Source organism: Dendrobium catenatum, unplaced genomic scaffold (genome assembly GCF_001605985.2).
Source record: "Dendrobium catenatum unplaced genomic scaffold, ASM160598v2 original_scaffold_27042, whole genome shotgun sequence".
NCBI lineage: Eukaryota > Viridiplantae > Streptophyta > Magnoliopsida > Asparagales > Orchidaceae > Dendrobium > Dendrobium catenatum.
The window spans coordinates 268,993-282,681 of record NW_021345501.1 but is presented as its reverse complement, the minus strand read 5'-3'; the positions used below and the strand labels follow the sequence as shown (position 1 = coordinate 282,681).

General features: G+C 33.6%; 1 protein-coding gene across 3 annotated transcripts in view; it reads left to right on the top strand.

Moving 5' to 3' along the window:
* LOC110112858 overlaps positions 1–5,371 on the top strand; it is a 33,616-nt gene extending 28,245 nt beyond the window's left edge. For 2 of the 3 annotated variants that reach the window (XM_020845233.2, XM_020845232.2), the window contains exon 11: positions 5,046–5,371. In XM_020845233.2, the coding sequence (XP_020700892.1) occupies positions 5,046–5,114 (69 nt within the window). In that variant the 3' untranslated portion in view covers positions 5,115–5,371. Of the gene's footprint in view, positions 1–3,725; positions 3,871–5,045 lie in introns of all 3 variants that reach the window. The other variant, XR_003699466.1, reaches the window with a different exon arrangement.
* The last annotated feature ends 8,318 nt before the right edge of the window (positions 5,372–13,689 follow it).

Here is a 13,689-nt window from a genome sequence, read left to right as displayed (position 1 = left end):
GAAATTTACACCAACTGTCATAACACTTTATGGAAATAGAATGTACTTTATTCATATTTTCTAGGTTTTACATGATCTTATCCACAATATGCGTATTTCTACTCTGGTAGTGAGTACTGAGCCCATTTTAAGAAAAGAAATGGCCATCATCTCATTTTTTTATGTTAAAATTGATTGACTAGCTATTTTTAGATGAAGTAGTTTAATGGCTGTGGTTTAGTTAATGCTAATGTATTTGTGGGGGAGGATCTCTATTTCTCAATTAAGTAATCATTGTTTTTTAGTCTGTTAATATAAAAAGAGGAAAAAACCATAAATAATTCCTCAACAATTAGGAAGTACCCAAATTAGTCACAGAGTTTCCCGCAGAACCAATTTAATTCATCAATTGTTGAAAATTAATCCAATTTTGTTTTAGTTCAAAAAATAATAGGTAGTTACAATGTTAAACGTTATGGTATTTTAAACAGTGTAAGTGTATGATTACATTGCTTATATTGCTCTATTTTTTATTTAATAAATTATGATAAATATAAAACCTAAAATGAAAGTTAATCCACTAATTAATAAGGATGAGTAATTAGTAAAATATATTGTTGATTAAGTATACAAAAAATCTCGCTTGCGCCCCTTTGTCTTCATTAGAGACGGTGCTTTGCCACTCACAGTCGCCTGCCCAAAATCCCGCTCACAACCCTTCAAGATACTGATTTGTCGCTCAGACTTTGCTGCTTGCACCCACACAGTCATTGAAGATCACTGCACACTGCTTCAGTGACTCATTGCTTTTAGTTAGTGCTTTGCAATCATTCCCCACTCGATCTCAGACTCAAACTGGATGATTTTGGAATGGGATGAGTTCAGGCATTTTAAAAAAATGAAACTTAAATGTTTTTACTAAAATATCTCCCTCACATTATGAAAAACCAGAGATCTACAAATATTCTATTAAATTTAATATATTTTCTAATAGAGGAGCCAAATAGATCGATATTTAAGATTCGAGGGAGTAAATTGAGGCAATGCGAAGCTTTGAGATTAAATTTGATACTTACTAATTGTTAGAAGATTATTTTGAACTCATTAAAAAAGTTGTAGGATGAATAAAAACATGCAAAATTGGGTTTTTTCTAGCTAATTTTGCGTTTGCAGAAATATCTTGTTAATTTGCATTTAGAATGTAGCACTAGTATAAAATAGTATTTTCAAATTAGCGAGTTATGATGGTGCCATTTGTAACTTGGTTAACTGTTAGATAGGTGCCGATCTGGTTGACCTTAAGTATGTGATAGATTGACCAGACTCTTATTCAAGTGATAATAGGTCTTTAAGTTCAAAGATTGACCAATTCTAATTATAATAGTTTCATTCTCGCTGGTCTGAACTTGACCTTAACCTATTTGAACCATATTTATATATGATACCTTAGGTGGAATAGTGGTCAGGTTGGCCAATTTGGTTGCGATTTAACACACCTGCCACAGTTGTAATATTTTTGTGGAAATTTGATGTTATTTGGATGTAATAATAAGGGCAGATCTAAGGTAAGTTGGATAGAAATTATTGAAAAATATTTGCATGATCGAATCAGCAACCTTATATAGCGTTAAAAAGTTGAAAATGAAGCTTCATAAAGCCAACCCCAAATAATTGGGATAAGCTAATGGTGATAATGAATAAACTTGCTCATTTGATTTTATGCATATGGTGATTCCTTAGAAATAACATTAAAATGTTACAATGTCAGTGGATCAAGGTTCCTGTTATGCTAAAAGTTTAACTTGTATGACCTCTATTCTATTACTACATTCTGTTCAACTTTCTATTTAGTGCAAGGAGCCACTAGATTATCGACAATTTATAGTTTTTTTCCCTTATCCATCTGGTATGTTTATAATTTTTGTCAGGATAAGCTGCTGTAGCCTCCATTTTTTAAATAAGCAGCATTTTATAAATAAGCGCATATTGGAGTGGATTATTGTGTTTACATTCTTCCAGTTGGTCAGATGTATGCCTTATCTCAACCAAACACAAATTATTTAGAATTGATGGTAACCTGACTCGTTCATTTCATACATTAAACTTTTTTTTCTTTCCACGCATTAAACTAGTGACTTGAACTAGTCTTGTTTAAGGTTAGAGTAAACAATTTAGATCGGTTAAGATTGATATGGTGATAGGTTGGGGATTAGAGGAGGGCTTTTGATCTGCAAAAATGACTAAGGCATGCATTTTGGGCTACCGATGGCATTTAGCGGCAGACGATTTGATTGTTCCGAGGAGGTGAGGAAAGAAATGATAGAGATAGGGATTGCTAAGCTCTAGATAAATGAATTGATAAAGAGCACCGATGGTAATGATAAATTAAAATAGAGAGAGATCACCAATGACTTTAAAGACTTTGATTGGAGGGAGATTGATCAATGCTTCAGTTGGGTCAAGAGCTTTAGCATGCTTAGATTTCTGTTTGTAAATTTATTGGCATGTTTGGTCACCCAAAGCAATGGGGATGGATATGCTTTTGAATTTAATATGATCTGGTTATATTTAGCCATTATAATCAAATAAGTCATTCTAGATCCATTCGTGAGATTTAGGGTACTTGCGAGTCATCCTTTAATCTTGATGATAGTGACATGAATTTCAAATGAGGTTGTTATGATCCTCCTCTAAATCTTTATCAAGGGTTTGAGTGTTCTTTGGTAGACCTTATTTGTTCTTACAACAAAAGTGGATTTGGAAGATGTTTTTGGTTGACCGAGACATCATATTTATAGGATAATTAAGGTTATTCTAAAATTGATTGTAATAAAACTTTGATAAACAGATAGCATGAATCCTAGCAGAAAGGGGGTTGCAGAGTCAATTGAAATCGAACTTTAATGAAACTTTGAACTTGATGGATGAAGTGATCATTTTGCATGAAGCTTGGTCTTTTCTTCCTTTTCCTTTCTTGGAGCATTCATTCAAGGGCCTTACGAATTAGCCAAGATTCATCATAACCTAATGTGCTTTGGGTCATCTCATGAGATAGCCCAACATAAGCTAACCTAATGTGCTTGGGCTATCTCATAAGCTCAATTATGATTTGAAAGCCCCAACACGTTCATGTTTGACATCCACTAAAAGATTTTAAATTAAATTAAAAATAATATTGGAGATATATGGTCTGAACTCATAACATTTTATAAACATTACTAAACTCTTACTGGTATGCCTTTTAATTCCTTTGCTTATATATTAATGTTATTTTTTGATCTCTAATCAAATTTTTATCAAGAAACTATGAATTCAAAAGCAATTCAATGGTTTTCAAGCTTGACATTCTTTACTTGGAGCTTGACTCAAATATGCGAGTTAGTTATGATTTGAACGAAAAATTGAGTGGGTTATTTCGTCAGTTTTTATTGTAGAAATATATTATATTTTAGATAGGCTTAAACATGCCTTAATAGGTAGCCTAACAAAGCCTATTATTAATTTCGGCTTGCTCAAGTTAATGACGAGCTTTAGAGGAATTAGTTTAAATGCACCGTTAGATGGCGAACCTAGTATAGAGAAGAATCATGCTCCCTTGATGAAAGCCAAGAACTCATTAGAAAGAGAAATGGCGCTTTGCATAACAAAATGATTTATAAAGTGAAGCATTTTCCTTGCTGGTAGTGGATAAGCTAACGAATCTCTTACTAAGGTGCACTAATTGAAGTTATTTATTTTGTTTGTAGGTATGAATTCATTGCTGGTAGTGGATGAAAAAATTGGCCGAAGGACAGCAAAGACTTCAACATGATAATGCGTTATGAAATAAAATAAAATTCTCAATTAATAGTGATGGTTCCGACATCTAAAAGCCATATGAATTAAATGCAGGTTTTGTTAATTTTTAGTACTGATAAGCAATTCATCATTTCATTCGATTTATTAATCTTGTAAGCCGTCCATGTCCAGGGTCAAGAAGATTTCAATTAGAAAGCCATTATTTCTCAAAGTTTAGCTGTTGATGTGCAGTCGATCGTTGTGTGCTTATTTAACTACATGTCTGATTTCTCAATCATGGTTCGTGCATTAGTGATTTAAAATAGAAATCGCTTCTGTTATCAATTAAGAATGTGTGCTTTGGAGTTTCACTTGGAAATGTTTTCATGTGATTTGCTTACGCATTGCAAGAATTGATTGTTGGTCATGCATGCCTTCATTATTTTACGTGAATTCATGACCATAGGAATAATTGATAGATGAAAATTATTGGCTTTTGTGAAAAGCATCTGTTAGAAGAAATGATTGCTAATGTTACTCCAATTGGCACTTTGCTCCTGCCCTTGTGCTTTTAGGGATTAAAGAAAACCTAGAAGCAACCTTACAGAAATTCTCCAAGAACTCGATAACATCTAGCCAATCTTTTCTTGCATCCAAATTTTTGTATTTACAATAGTAAGTTTCTACCAAAGATATCTAGTTGGAAGATAAATTAAAGGATTAAATTTCAAAATAGTCCCTCAATTATTCATATATGATCATTTTAGTCCCAGAATATAATGTTGCTCCAATGTAGTTCCTCAAGTATATAAAATTGATTCAAAATGATCTATTTGGGACTAAATTGTGATCAATTTTATATTACATTTACAACGTGAGGGACTATTTTGGATCAATTTAGTGTAGTCAATAGACTAAATTGGCTAAATTGGACTAAATTGAGGCAACATGATACTCTGAGACTAAATTGGCCAAATATATGAATATTCAGGTATTATTTTGGGAATTTTTCTAATAAATTAAATAATATGTGAATTTTCAAGATTGATGTATTTCAAGGACGAGTTTCTACCTAAGATAAACTTATTCATGGATCAACGACTTCTGCATTCACCAGCAAATCTTAATCTATTGTATAGTTTTGATTGTAAAGAATTAATAAAATTGATTTGAAATATACCCGCTTATCATTATTTTGAGGATTTCCACAGAATCTTTGTGAGGAATTTCTTCTTGGATTTTGCTCTTGCTATTACCCAGCGTTCGATGCTAACTGAATTCCAATGCAGATATGCTTCTTGATGAACATGCCACTTACAAGGGACACTCTTCTCTACTCCAATGTCAAGCTGGACTAAGAGCATTATGAAGTATTAAAAAGAATAATCTTTTGATCAATGAGAGTCAGTCATAAACTTTGTGAGTATATGCTGTCTCAATATTTGCTTTTTTGAAAAATACTGTAATGTTCAATGTGCCTTCATATGCTTGGCACTTCTGTCTATATAAATTTTCCATGTTCTCGCATTAATAGCTGATTACTCTTTTAAATCAAATCGGATTACTAAAAGCATCCTATTTGAACTTTAATAAACTCGGCATTATTTTGTATTTATTTATTTTTTATTTTCAGTTTTTTTAGTTAATATTCTTTGATTAAGTTGTGCCAGTGTTATCTTTGGTTTGTTCATCCCAGCATTTCCTCACACTGGTGCTTTGGTCAGCTTTGAACTGTTTTGATGATGAACTCACAAAGTTTTACTGATCAACTGTTTTATCATGTTACTTGCTTCATTGCATTATCAGTTATGAAAGGTTCTTAATCTTGATTGATCTCAATTGCTCCAACTTTTATTATTTATTTATTTTTGTATCTACAAATTTAGTTGAGCTAATCAGACGTTAGCTCTTCATCAACTCAAAGTTATTCAATCTTACCTCGAGTTGAGTTAGGTTTAACCATACAGTTGTTTGATCCTTCTTGATTTGAGCTTGTTTTGGCTCATTAACCTTAATCCAAACTCATTCCAAGCAAAAAAATTGATTATATTTTCAACTGATTTTCGGTCTTTTAAGACAATTGATCAGTCATTCATAATCCTCCCTCAAATTTTCTCTGAACATGTCCATGTGCACTGAACTCCAAAGGCCACTCTCCTGGTAAAGGTCTCTTGCCTTCCCAACGAGTTGGAAGTGACTCAATGGCTATGGAAAATGGTCTCTTGTCTTTTCAAATTCAGGTCTGAAGAAGGCTACATTTCAATATATACATGTAGACATGTCTTTATCGCTGGAAAACATGTGCTGATTGATCTCTTCTTTCCTGCTATTAAATGCACAAATGAGGCTTTACTATGATTTCATGTTAGCAAATTTGTTGGCCTGTAGGCCATAGGGGAATAGCTTAACTCATTGCTCAAACCTTCAGAATTTAGCTTGATTTTGCTGCCTAACATGGAAAAAATATCATCTTGTGTATTCATATTGAGAGAGAGAGAGAGAGAGAGAGAGAGAGAGAGAGAGAGAGAGAGAGAGAATAATCTTATATAGTTTTGGCTGCTGTTCTAGAACTATTTGTTTCTCCCAGTGGAGGAATACTAAGCTGAAGAACACGCCTCCTATATTACTATTTGTGAATGAGACTTGCTAGTTTTGCCGAATGAAAGATCTACTATAAGCTGTAGTGATGCTAATCTTGAAACAGTTTCATATTGAGAATTGATTTAGAGTGCTAGTCTCACTATCCAAGTATGAGTGTATGGTTATCATTTGGGGAAATAACAGAGATTTTTAAATTTAAGGTTGCATGCAATTATTTGAAGTGTGTCAGATCAGTTGTCGTTAAGTATTAGTTAGAAAATGTATGGAAATTTTTTTGTTTAGATATAAACTTTATAAGGATAAAAGATTCATAGATAGGTTTATATCAATTATCAAATATAAAGTTGTGATCCCCAATTTCCCGAAACCCCCCCCCCCACACACACACACACAAAACAAAAAAAAGACCTGTTTTGTCAAATATAGAATTTTCTAGTCAGATATTATATAGGATAAAATAGAGGTGTAAATAAGTCTAGTTGAGCTCAGCTCACACCTAAGTTGAGTTTAGCTTGCCCAATCAAGTGTAGGCTTGAACTAGAGATCGAGCTCGACTCATTAAAATAACTGTAAGCTTGAGCTTGACTATATAGTGATTTGGATAAGGCATTTGGAGCAGACATCTCAGGCTTTATTTGTTGGAGAAGACATGGTAGCTTGTCGGGATTGGAGTTGTGGAAGTAACTCATTGGAGAAGATGTCACAGGCGGAACAACTTTTATATGGGAAATGAGAATAACATTACTTTGCAAAAAATGCAGTAGGTTTTATTTTTTAAATTTTTTGAAAAGACCAAAAACAGCACGCTGTTTTTTTTTTTAATTTTCAAAGATATGAGCCGGCTCACAAGTCAAATGAGCCAAGTTTTGTCAAACTCAAACTCGAGCATATAGAAAAATTTGAGCTCGAGTTTGGACTGAGCTCGATAAGTTAGACTCATGAGTTCATTAGCTAGTTGAGTTCTACTTGCTCAGCTTATTTAAACCCTATAAGAGGAACCATAAAAATCAGTAGACATGCACGTCTTTTGATAATATTTATTGAATTTACAATTTGTGACATTGTTATCATGTAAGAACTACGTTAATAGGGGGCGTAGAAACATTAGTTAAGCACGTCTTCTCAAATATTTGTGTTGAAACAAACTGGCAACAATCATATGATGGCCAATTTGATTCACCGCATGTAAACTATCCGCTGGCGGCAATATTTTGCTCTGAATTTTGATAAGCGGAACATATTATTCTCTTTGCTCTTCTTTTTAGATTGGTCTCGGACCGCTGGATTAATTAGTTGCAGTTGACTTTTAGATATTATAATAATATTTTTTTCGAGGCAATGATGTCACTACCCGGCCCGGATGCTCGATCTAACGAGGCGGGTACGAAAAGTTGGACCATATTACATTTCCATCAATAAATAATAGCTCATCATCAAAACTTTTCTATTAACTGAAGAGCCACTAAACACAATTATTAAATTTTACCTGTTGTCATTTGCACGGCGTCTTCTGTAAACATGTTATTCTCTTTCTGCCATTTCTTTTCTTAGGAATTACCTGAAACATTTAAACTCGTGGTTTGAGTTTACTAAGTAAACTCAGTGGGTAACTATATAAATTGATCATTATAATTAATTAATTAAGATATCTTCTATCCTTTCTTAACCTTATTTGATGCGGACATCAGCACGAAGATTTGATGCATCTATCACAGGAGGCGTCCTAAATCGACCGCTCTAATTTATGTTGTCATTTATGATTTATTTTATGAAGTTTAGCTTTCATTTTATGTTATTTCCTGTTCTACCCCTATCTTAGTTTATTTGAGTGTGATGGCCCAAGGGCATTTTTGTAATTTTTTATTTTCTCATGATGTGGCCTATATATAGGGCCTTAAGCTAGTGTAATAGGGATGGTTAATTTGATATGAAAATTTTGTGTTTTCCACACTTGTGTTCTTCTTGGGAGAGGACGAGAGTGAGATTTCTATGAGAGAAATCGAGAATTTCACCAGCCGCAGGATGGGATGGGTCCGGGCTCGTGACGTGAAGTCCCTTGGAGAAGGGCAAACGAATCACCCGTCAGTCTTCGGAAGAGTCCGAGGCTCGCGGTTTTTGTTTTCTCTCTTTCGTTTTATCTTCTATCTTTATTTTGATTTCTTCCTCATCTCTCCCCGTCGTCGTTTTCATATTCCTCCCCGCTCCACCTCACGGCCAAACCTCCATACCAAGCTCCACAAATTTTTCTCCATAGCCGCCGGCCACCTTCCCCGATCCCACCCTCTTGGCCGCCGACCACCTTCCCCCACCGCTCCACCCGCCGGCCCCTCTTGGAGTTTTGAATTTGAAATTCAAAGCTCTCATTAGGCTTTGATACTTTCCTAATTTAGCTCCTTAATTTGAGGTCTCCAAATTAATTAGATTTCAATTTGAATTTGAATTCAAATTGGTCTTAATTAATACCCTCTTATTAGAAAACTTTCCTAGCTTAAAAAAAAAAAAAACCTGAAATATTTTTTAGATTTTTATTTAAAGCCCAGCAGTTTTTTTTCTCACTGATTTTGGGGAATTTAAACCTCTTGCATGCTGGCCAGATTTCTGGAATTAGTCCCGTGATTAATTCCCTCATCCTCAACCCCGTCAGCTGGGAAACAGGAGCCTCAATCCAATTCAATCCCGCGAGTTTCTTCACGTAACAGCTTAGGATTTTAATTTTATTTCCTAATTTACCTCTCAGCTCACCGCTTCCCCAGCTGTTTCAGATTTCATTAATTCCTACAGGAATTAATTGGAAAACCTCCAAACCCATTATGATACATTGAAATTCAAATTAGAGCCGAATTTTCCTCGGCCTTAATTCCTTTTCTAAATCCCCAAATCATTTCACTGATTTCGGGATTTGAATTCCATTAACTTCCCTATTGTCCGCCGTTCCCCCTTTTCTCCAAAACCTGGGATTGGAATTTCCTTTCCAGAACCTGTGAAGGAATTTTCTCCTCAGCTTTTCTCTTCTCCATTTATATTAACTCCTGCTGGCGGAATCTTCCGAGCCTCTCACATTAATTCTCTTCATTTTGAAGACTGCGGCTTGCTGTCCATTTTCTCTCAGATTTTGAATAAAAACCTGAAGCTAATTCCAGAATTCTAGAAGGGTATTTGGGAGCTTGCAACCTCTCTCCCACCAAGAGAAAATCTGAGATTCTTTTCAGGTTTTGGGCAAAGAAATCAGAATTTATTTCAGATTTTGGAGAGGAGATCCTCTCCGTAGCAAAGTCGGCGTTCCCGTTCTACATCATTATTTCTTCCATTTCCTTAACTTATACTTCTTTGGATATTTTCATTTATACTATTTTGAAACAATTGTTATCTTAATTTTTTTTTTTCATTTACATTTCCTTTTCCCATTTGATTTGCACACGAGCACCGTCTCAAAGTACTCAAAGGTACAACCTTTTCCATTTGATTTCCTTTTTCCATTTCCATAGAAATTTCCTTTTCCTTTTTCGTGCACGAGTACGGCGTCCCCAGCCAGTACCATAAGGGGGTGACTCCTGTCATTTTTCAATACCCTTTTCCTTTATTCTCTTTTTCTTTTCTTTTCTCATTTTCATCCTTATTATTACCATTTCATATAACATAATTAACATGTATTTTTATAAACATTTTTTTTTTCTTTTTTCCAAAAGCTTTTAAACCTTTATAACATATAGATTCTTTCTCAAGACTATAAAATCATAAAGGTTTGTCTTCAACATTTAATAATATAAGATTTTTGATCAATTATTTAGAAAAATGGAAATCATAAATAAAACATAAATAATATAATTTACCCACTTTAAACTTTTCAGGTCTTCGATGCTTGATCTACTTCTTGAATCAATTTCTCTTCTTATTGAATCCTCGCGGGATCAACACTTATTATGACTTGATCTTTCAATTTCTAAAACCCTAATTTCAAACAATAACTTCTATCAAAATAATATTTTGATTTAAATTCTAAATATCATTAAAACTGAAATTGGAAGGAATTCACTTATAATTTTGAATGGAGACTTCTCAAACTCTCAAAATCCTTCTTGAAATTTCCTTTTTCTTTGCTTCAATCCCTTCCTTATCTTTCAAGAAACATATCGCTCACTTTAAAACGAAGTAGGAGAAGAAATTTATAGGAAAATTCAAAAGAAATTCAACAAACTTTTTTTTTTTTCCTCGGTCATTTCTTCCCTTCGTTGCAAATTCTCTCAAAACCTTTGCTTCTATAACAATAAGAACGAAAAGGAGTTGTTAAATTTTACCCTCCAACGCATTTGTTTGCTAAAATTGGGAGAAAACGAAACCTACCTTGCTCTCGCGTGAAGTCCCGACGCTTTGTATATGTATTGTTTTCAGGAGAAATTATTCTGTGCGGTCACCGGACTATCTGGAGGCGAATCAGAATGCGTCATATCACCCAGTATACAACGGTGCACAGCAAAAAAGTGACGTGATGCGTCATGATTTGCCACCGAACGGCATCCAGTGACTGCACAGAATAATTTCTCTGTTTTTGATGCCATCCAACAGAAAAGCTGAAGCTGAATGGAGATCTGCAAGCTAAATGCTTTGCTCCTTTAGATTTGTTTTAAAGTTAATATTAATAATTACATTATACTGATTTTAAAATAAATTTAACGTTTTTTAGTTCTATGTAAAAAATTTGTATTTGAATATTCTTAGATAATTTTTTCACTCATTAGCGAGGAATTTGATTTTATATGTCTCATTACATGCAATTGAAGAGAGATCTCTGTTTTTCTTAAGAAATATGTTGAAAGTTTGTTTTTGATGAAATCATCCTCTTTTGCATATGCGGATTGTTTATTGAAGTCTGTCGTGAATAAAATTAGTTCGAATTCAAATATTGTTTGAATTTAATTTGAACCTTTGTTCAAGGCCAGTTCAAATCTGATTCGAACTTTTGTTTGAATGTCTCTTCTCCATTACACCCCATTGGTCCCATCGAGCATGGCACAATGAGCTCTAATCACTGGCTTCTTTTCTCCTTCACAAGTCGTTGGTCACGCAATGCCATCTCCATCGAGCTCCTATCGTAGCATGCTCTTCTCTTTCACACATCATCGCTTCCGTCGTTGCCTTTAACGAGCTCTATTTGAGAAATGTTCTTCTTCACATGCCACCGCTTTCATTGTTTTTTTTTTGGGACATTTAGGCCATTTAAGGCAAACTCACACACACAACGCATACACAAAGACTCGAAACTCAAAGAGCGCATGCCACGAAGTACGCTTCTCCTTCAAATGCCGCATGCTCTTATTGATGCTTTCGGTGAGCTCCCATCATGAAATACTCTTCTCCTTCACGCATCACTCTCATCAATGCATTTAGTGAACTCTTATCACGAAATCCTCTTTTCTTCACACGTCGCAGCCATGAAATCTCAATTTGAACTTCGTTTAAACCGGTTCAAAAAAGGTTTAAATCAAAATCCAAATTCAAACTATTTCAAATGACTTAGTCTATTGAGTAGTCCTTGAATATAAGAATGCATCTCTCATTATGAATAATTTCATCGAAAATAATTTTTATGATATATTTCTCTAAAGAGGCAAATAGTAGAGATATTTTATTATTTTTTCAATTATGCCACACAAAGTCAAAATGCCCCCTTTTATATTATGTGCACCAGATAAAGAGCGAAGGTGCTTATATGATCCAACCACCATCATGCATGAATGGATTGATATGGCTGCTGCACATACAAACATAATTAGTACTCTTGATTTTTTTATTCGGTTTTTACTTAGGATTAGGGATGTCAATTCGGGTCAATGGGTCGGGTTCGGGTCGAATCCAGAATTGACCTGGCACTATTCAGTTTAATCTGAACCCCTGAACCCGACTTGTTTTTAAAAACAGGTCAGGTTTTTGGACCCGAACCCGATCCGATTCGGGTTTGGGTCAACCCGACCCGATACGAATGACCCGGGGTTGACTCAAAATTGCTAGTTTTCGGGTCAAAAATCAGGTCAATCTCGGACTTTCGGGTCAAAATGAGTTTTCGTGTCAATTTCGGGTTGCTGGGTCAACCCGATTTTTAAAACATGTTGATTTATTGAACTCAAACCCGACCCATTTCGGGTTCGGGTTGACCCGAACCCGAATTTTTTCGGGTCGGGTTCGGGTCTTGTTTTGGATCGTGTCAAAAATTGACACCTCTATTTGGGATGGCTTTTTTATTATTTTTTTAAAGTAATTTTTTAATACAAAAATAAAAAATTTTATGTTAAAATTACTTTGAGAAGCATTAAAAAAGCCATCAATCTATATCTTTATTATATAGTGACATATGAAGAGTTATACAGTTAAACAACAAAAGAAAAAGAAAAAAAGAAGATTAAGAAAAGCCAGATTAATTGTTTAAACACTTTCTTTTGCATATTTTGGCTATATTAAGTAAAACACTATCCTAAGAGCCGAATGCGTTCACATAAGTAGTTCTCCCTCATACAGCAAAATTAACAGCTACGGTTTTGTTTGGGAAGACTTTCTTAGTGCTTCTTAAAATAGTTTTCTAACATATAAATTTAATTTTTGATACTAAAAAATTACTTTAAGAAACAGTAAGAAAGTAATCTTAAAAGAAGCCTATATTTCTCTTTAAAAAATTAAATAAAAATTAACATGACTATATGTTAAATGGATTAATATATAAAATACATTAGACTTTTCTCATCACGAAGAGTAGCAATATCAATAAATAACTCGATTTAAAAAATTAGGATTCGGATTCTTGATCTGATTAATTTTTTGATTGAATTATGTTGATTGGAAAATTCAAAATGGATCAAGCTAAATAGGTTGAATTCCGATGAAATGTATCATGTTGATATAAAAATATATATTATATGATAAATAAGTCGAATTCGAGTCAATTCGATTTAGATTGATCAAATTCAGATCAAATATATCATTTACATACTATAATATACTACTTCATTTACATATTTAACATCTAAAATTTTAATATTACATACATATCATTCATAGTTCACTTATATGAGTGGTGTAAATGAAATATATGAGTGATAGGAAGAAAATATGAATAAAATATTTAATATTAAAATATATAAATTGATACATATGTAATATTAAAATTTTATATATTCTATTATGTAACTAGGATAGCTTAAAATGGTATTTATGTAAATCCTCTAATATTTTAATTTTTAACTCGTATAATGAATAAAAAAAATTCAGATCCACCAACCTGAAGAGATAGGAATTGCTGGTGAGAATCGAAGATAAACCCTAGAAGAATAGCATAACTTATCT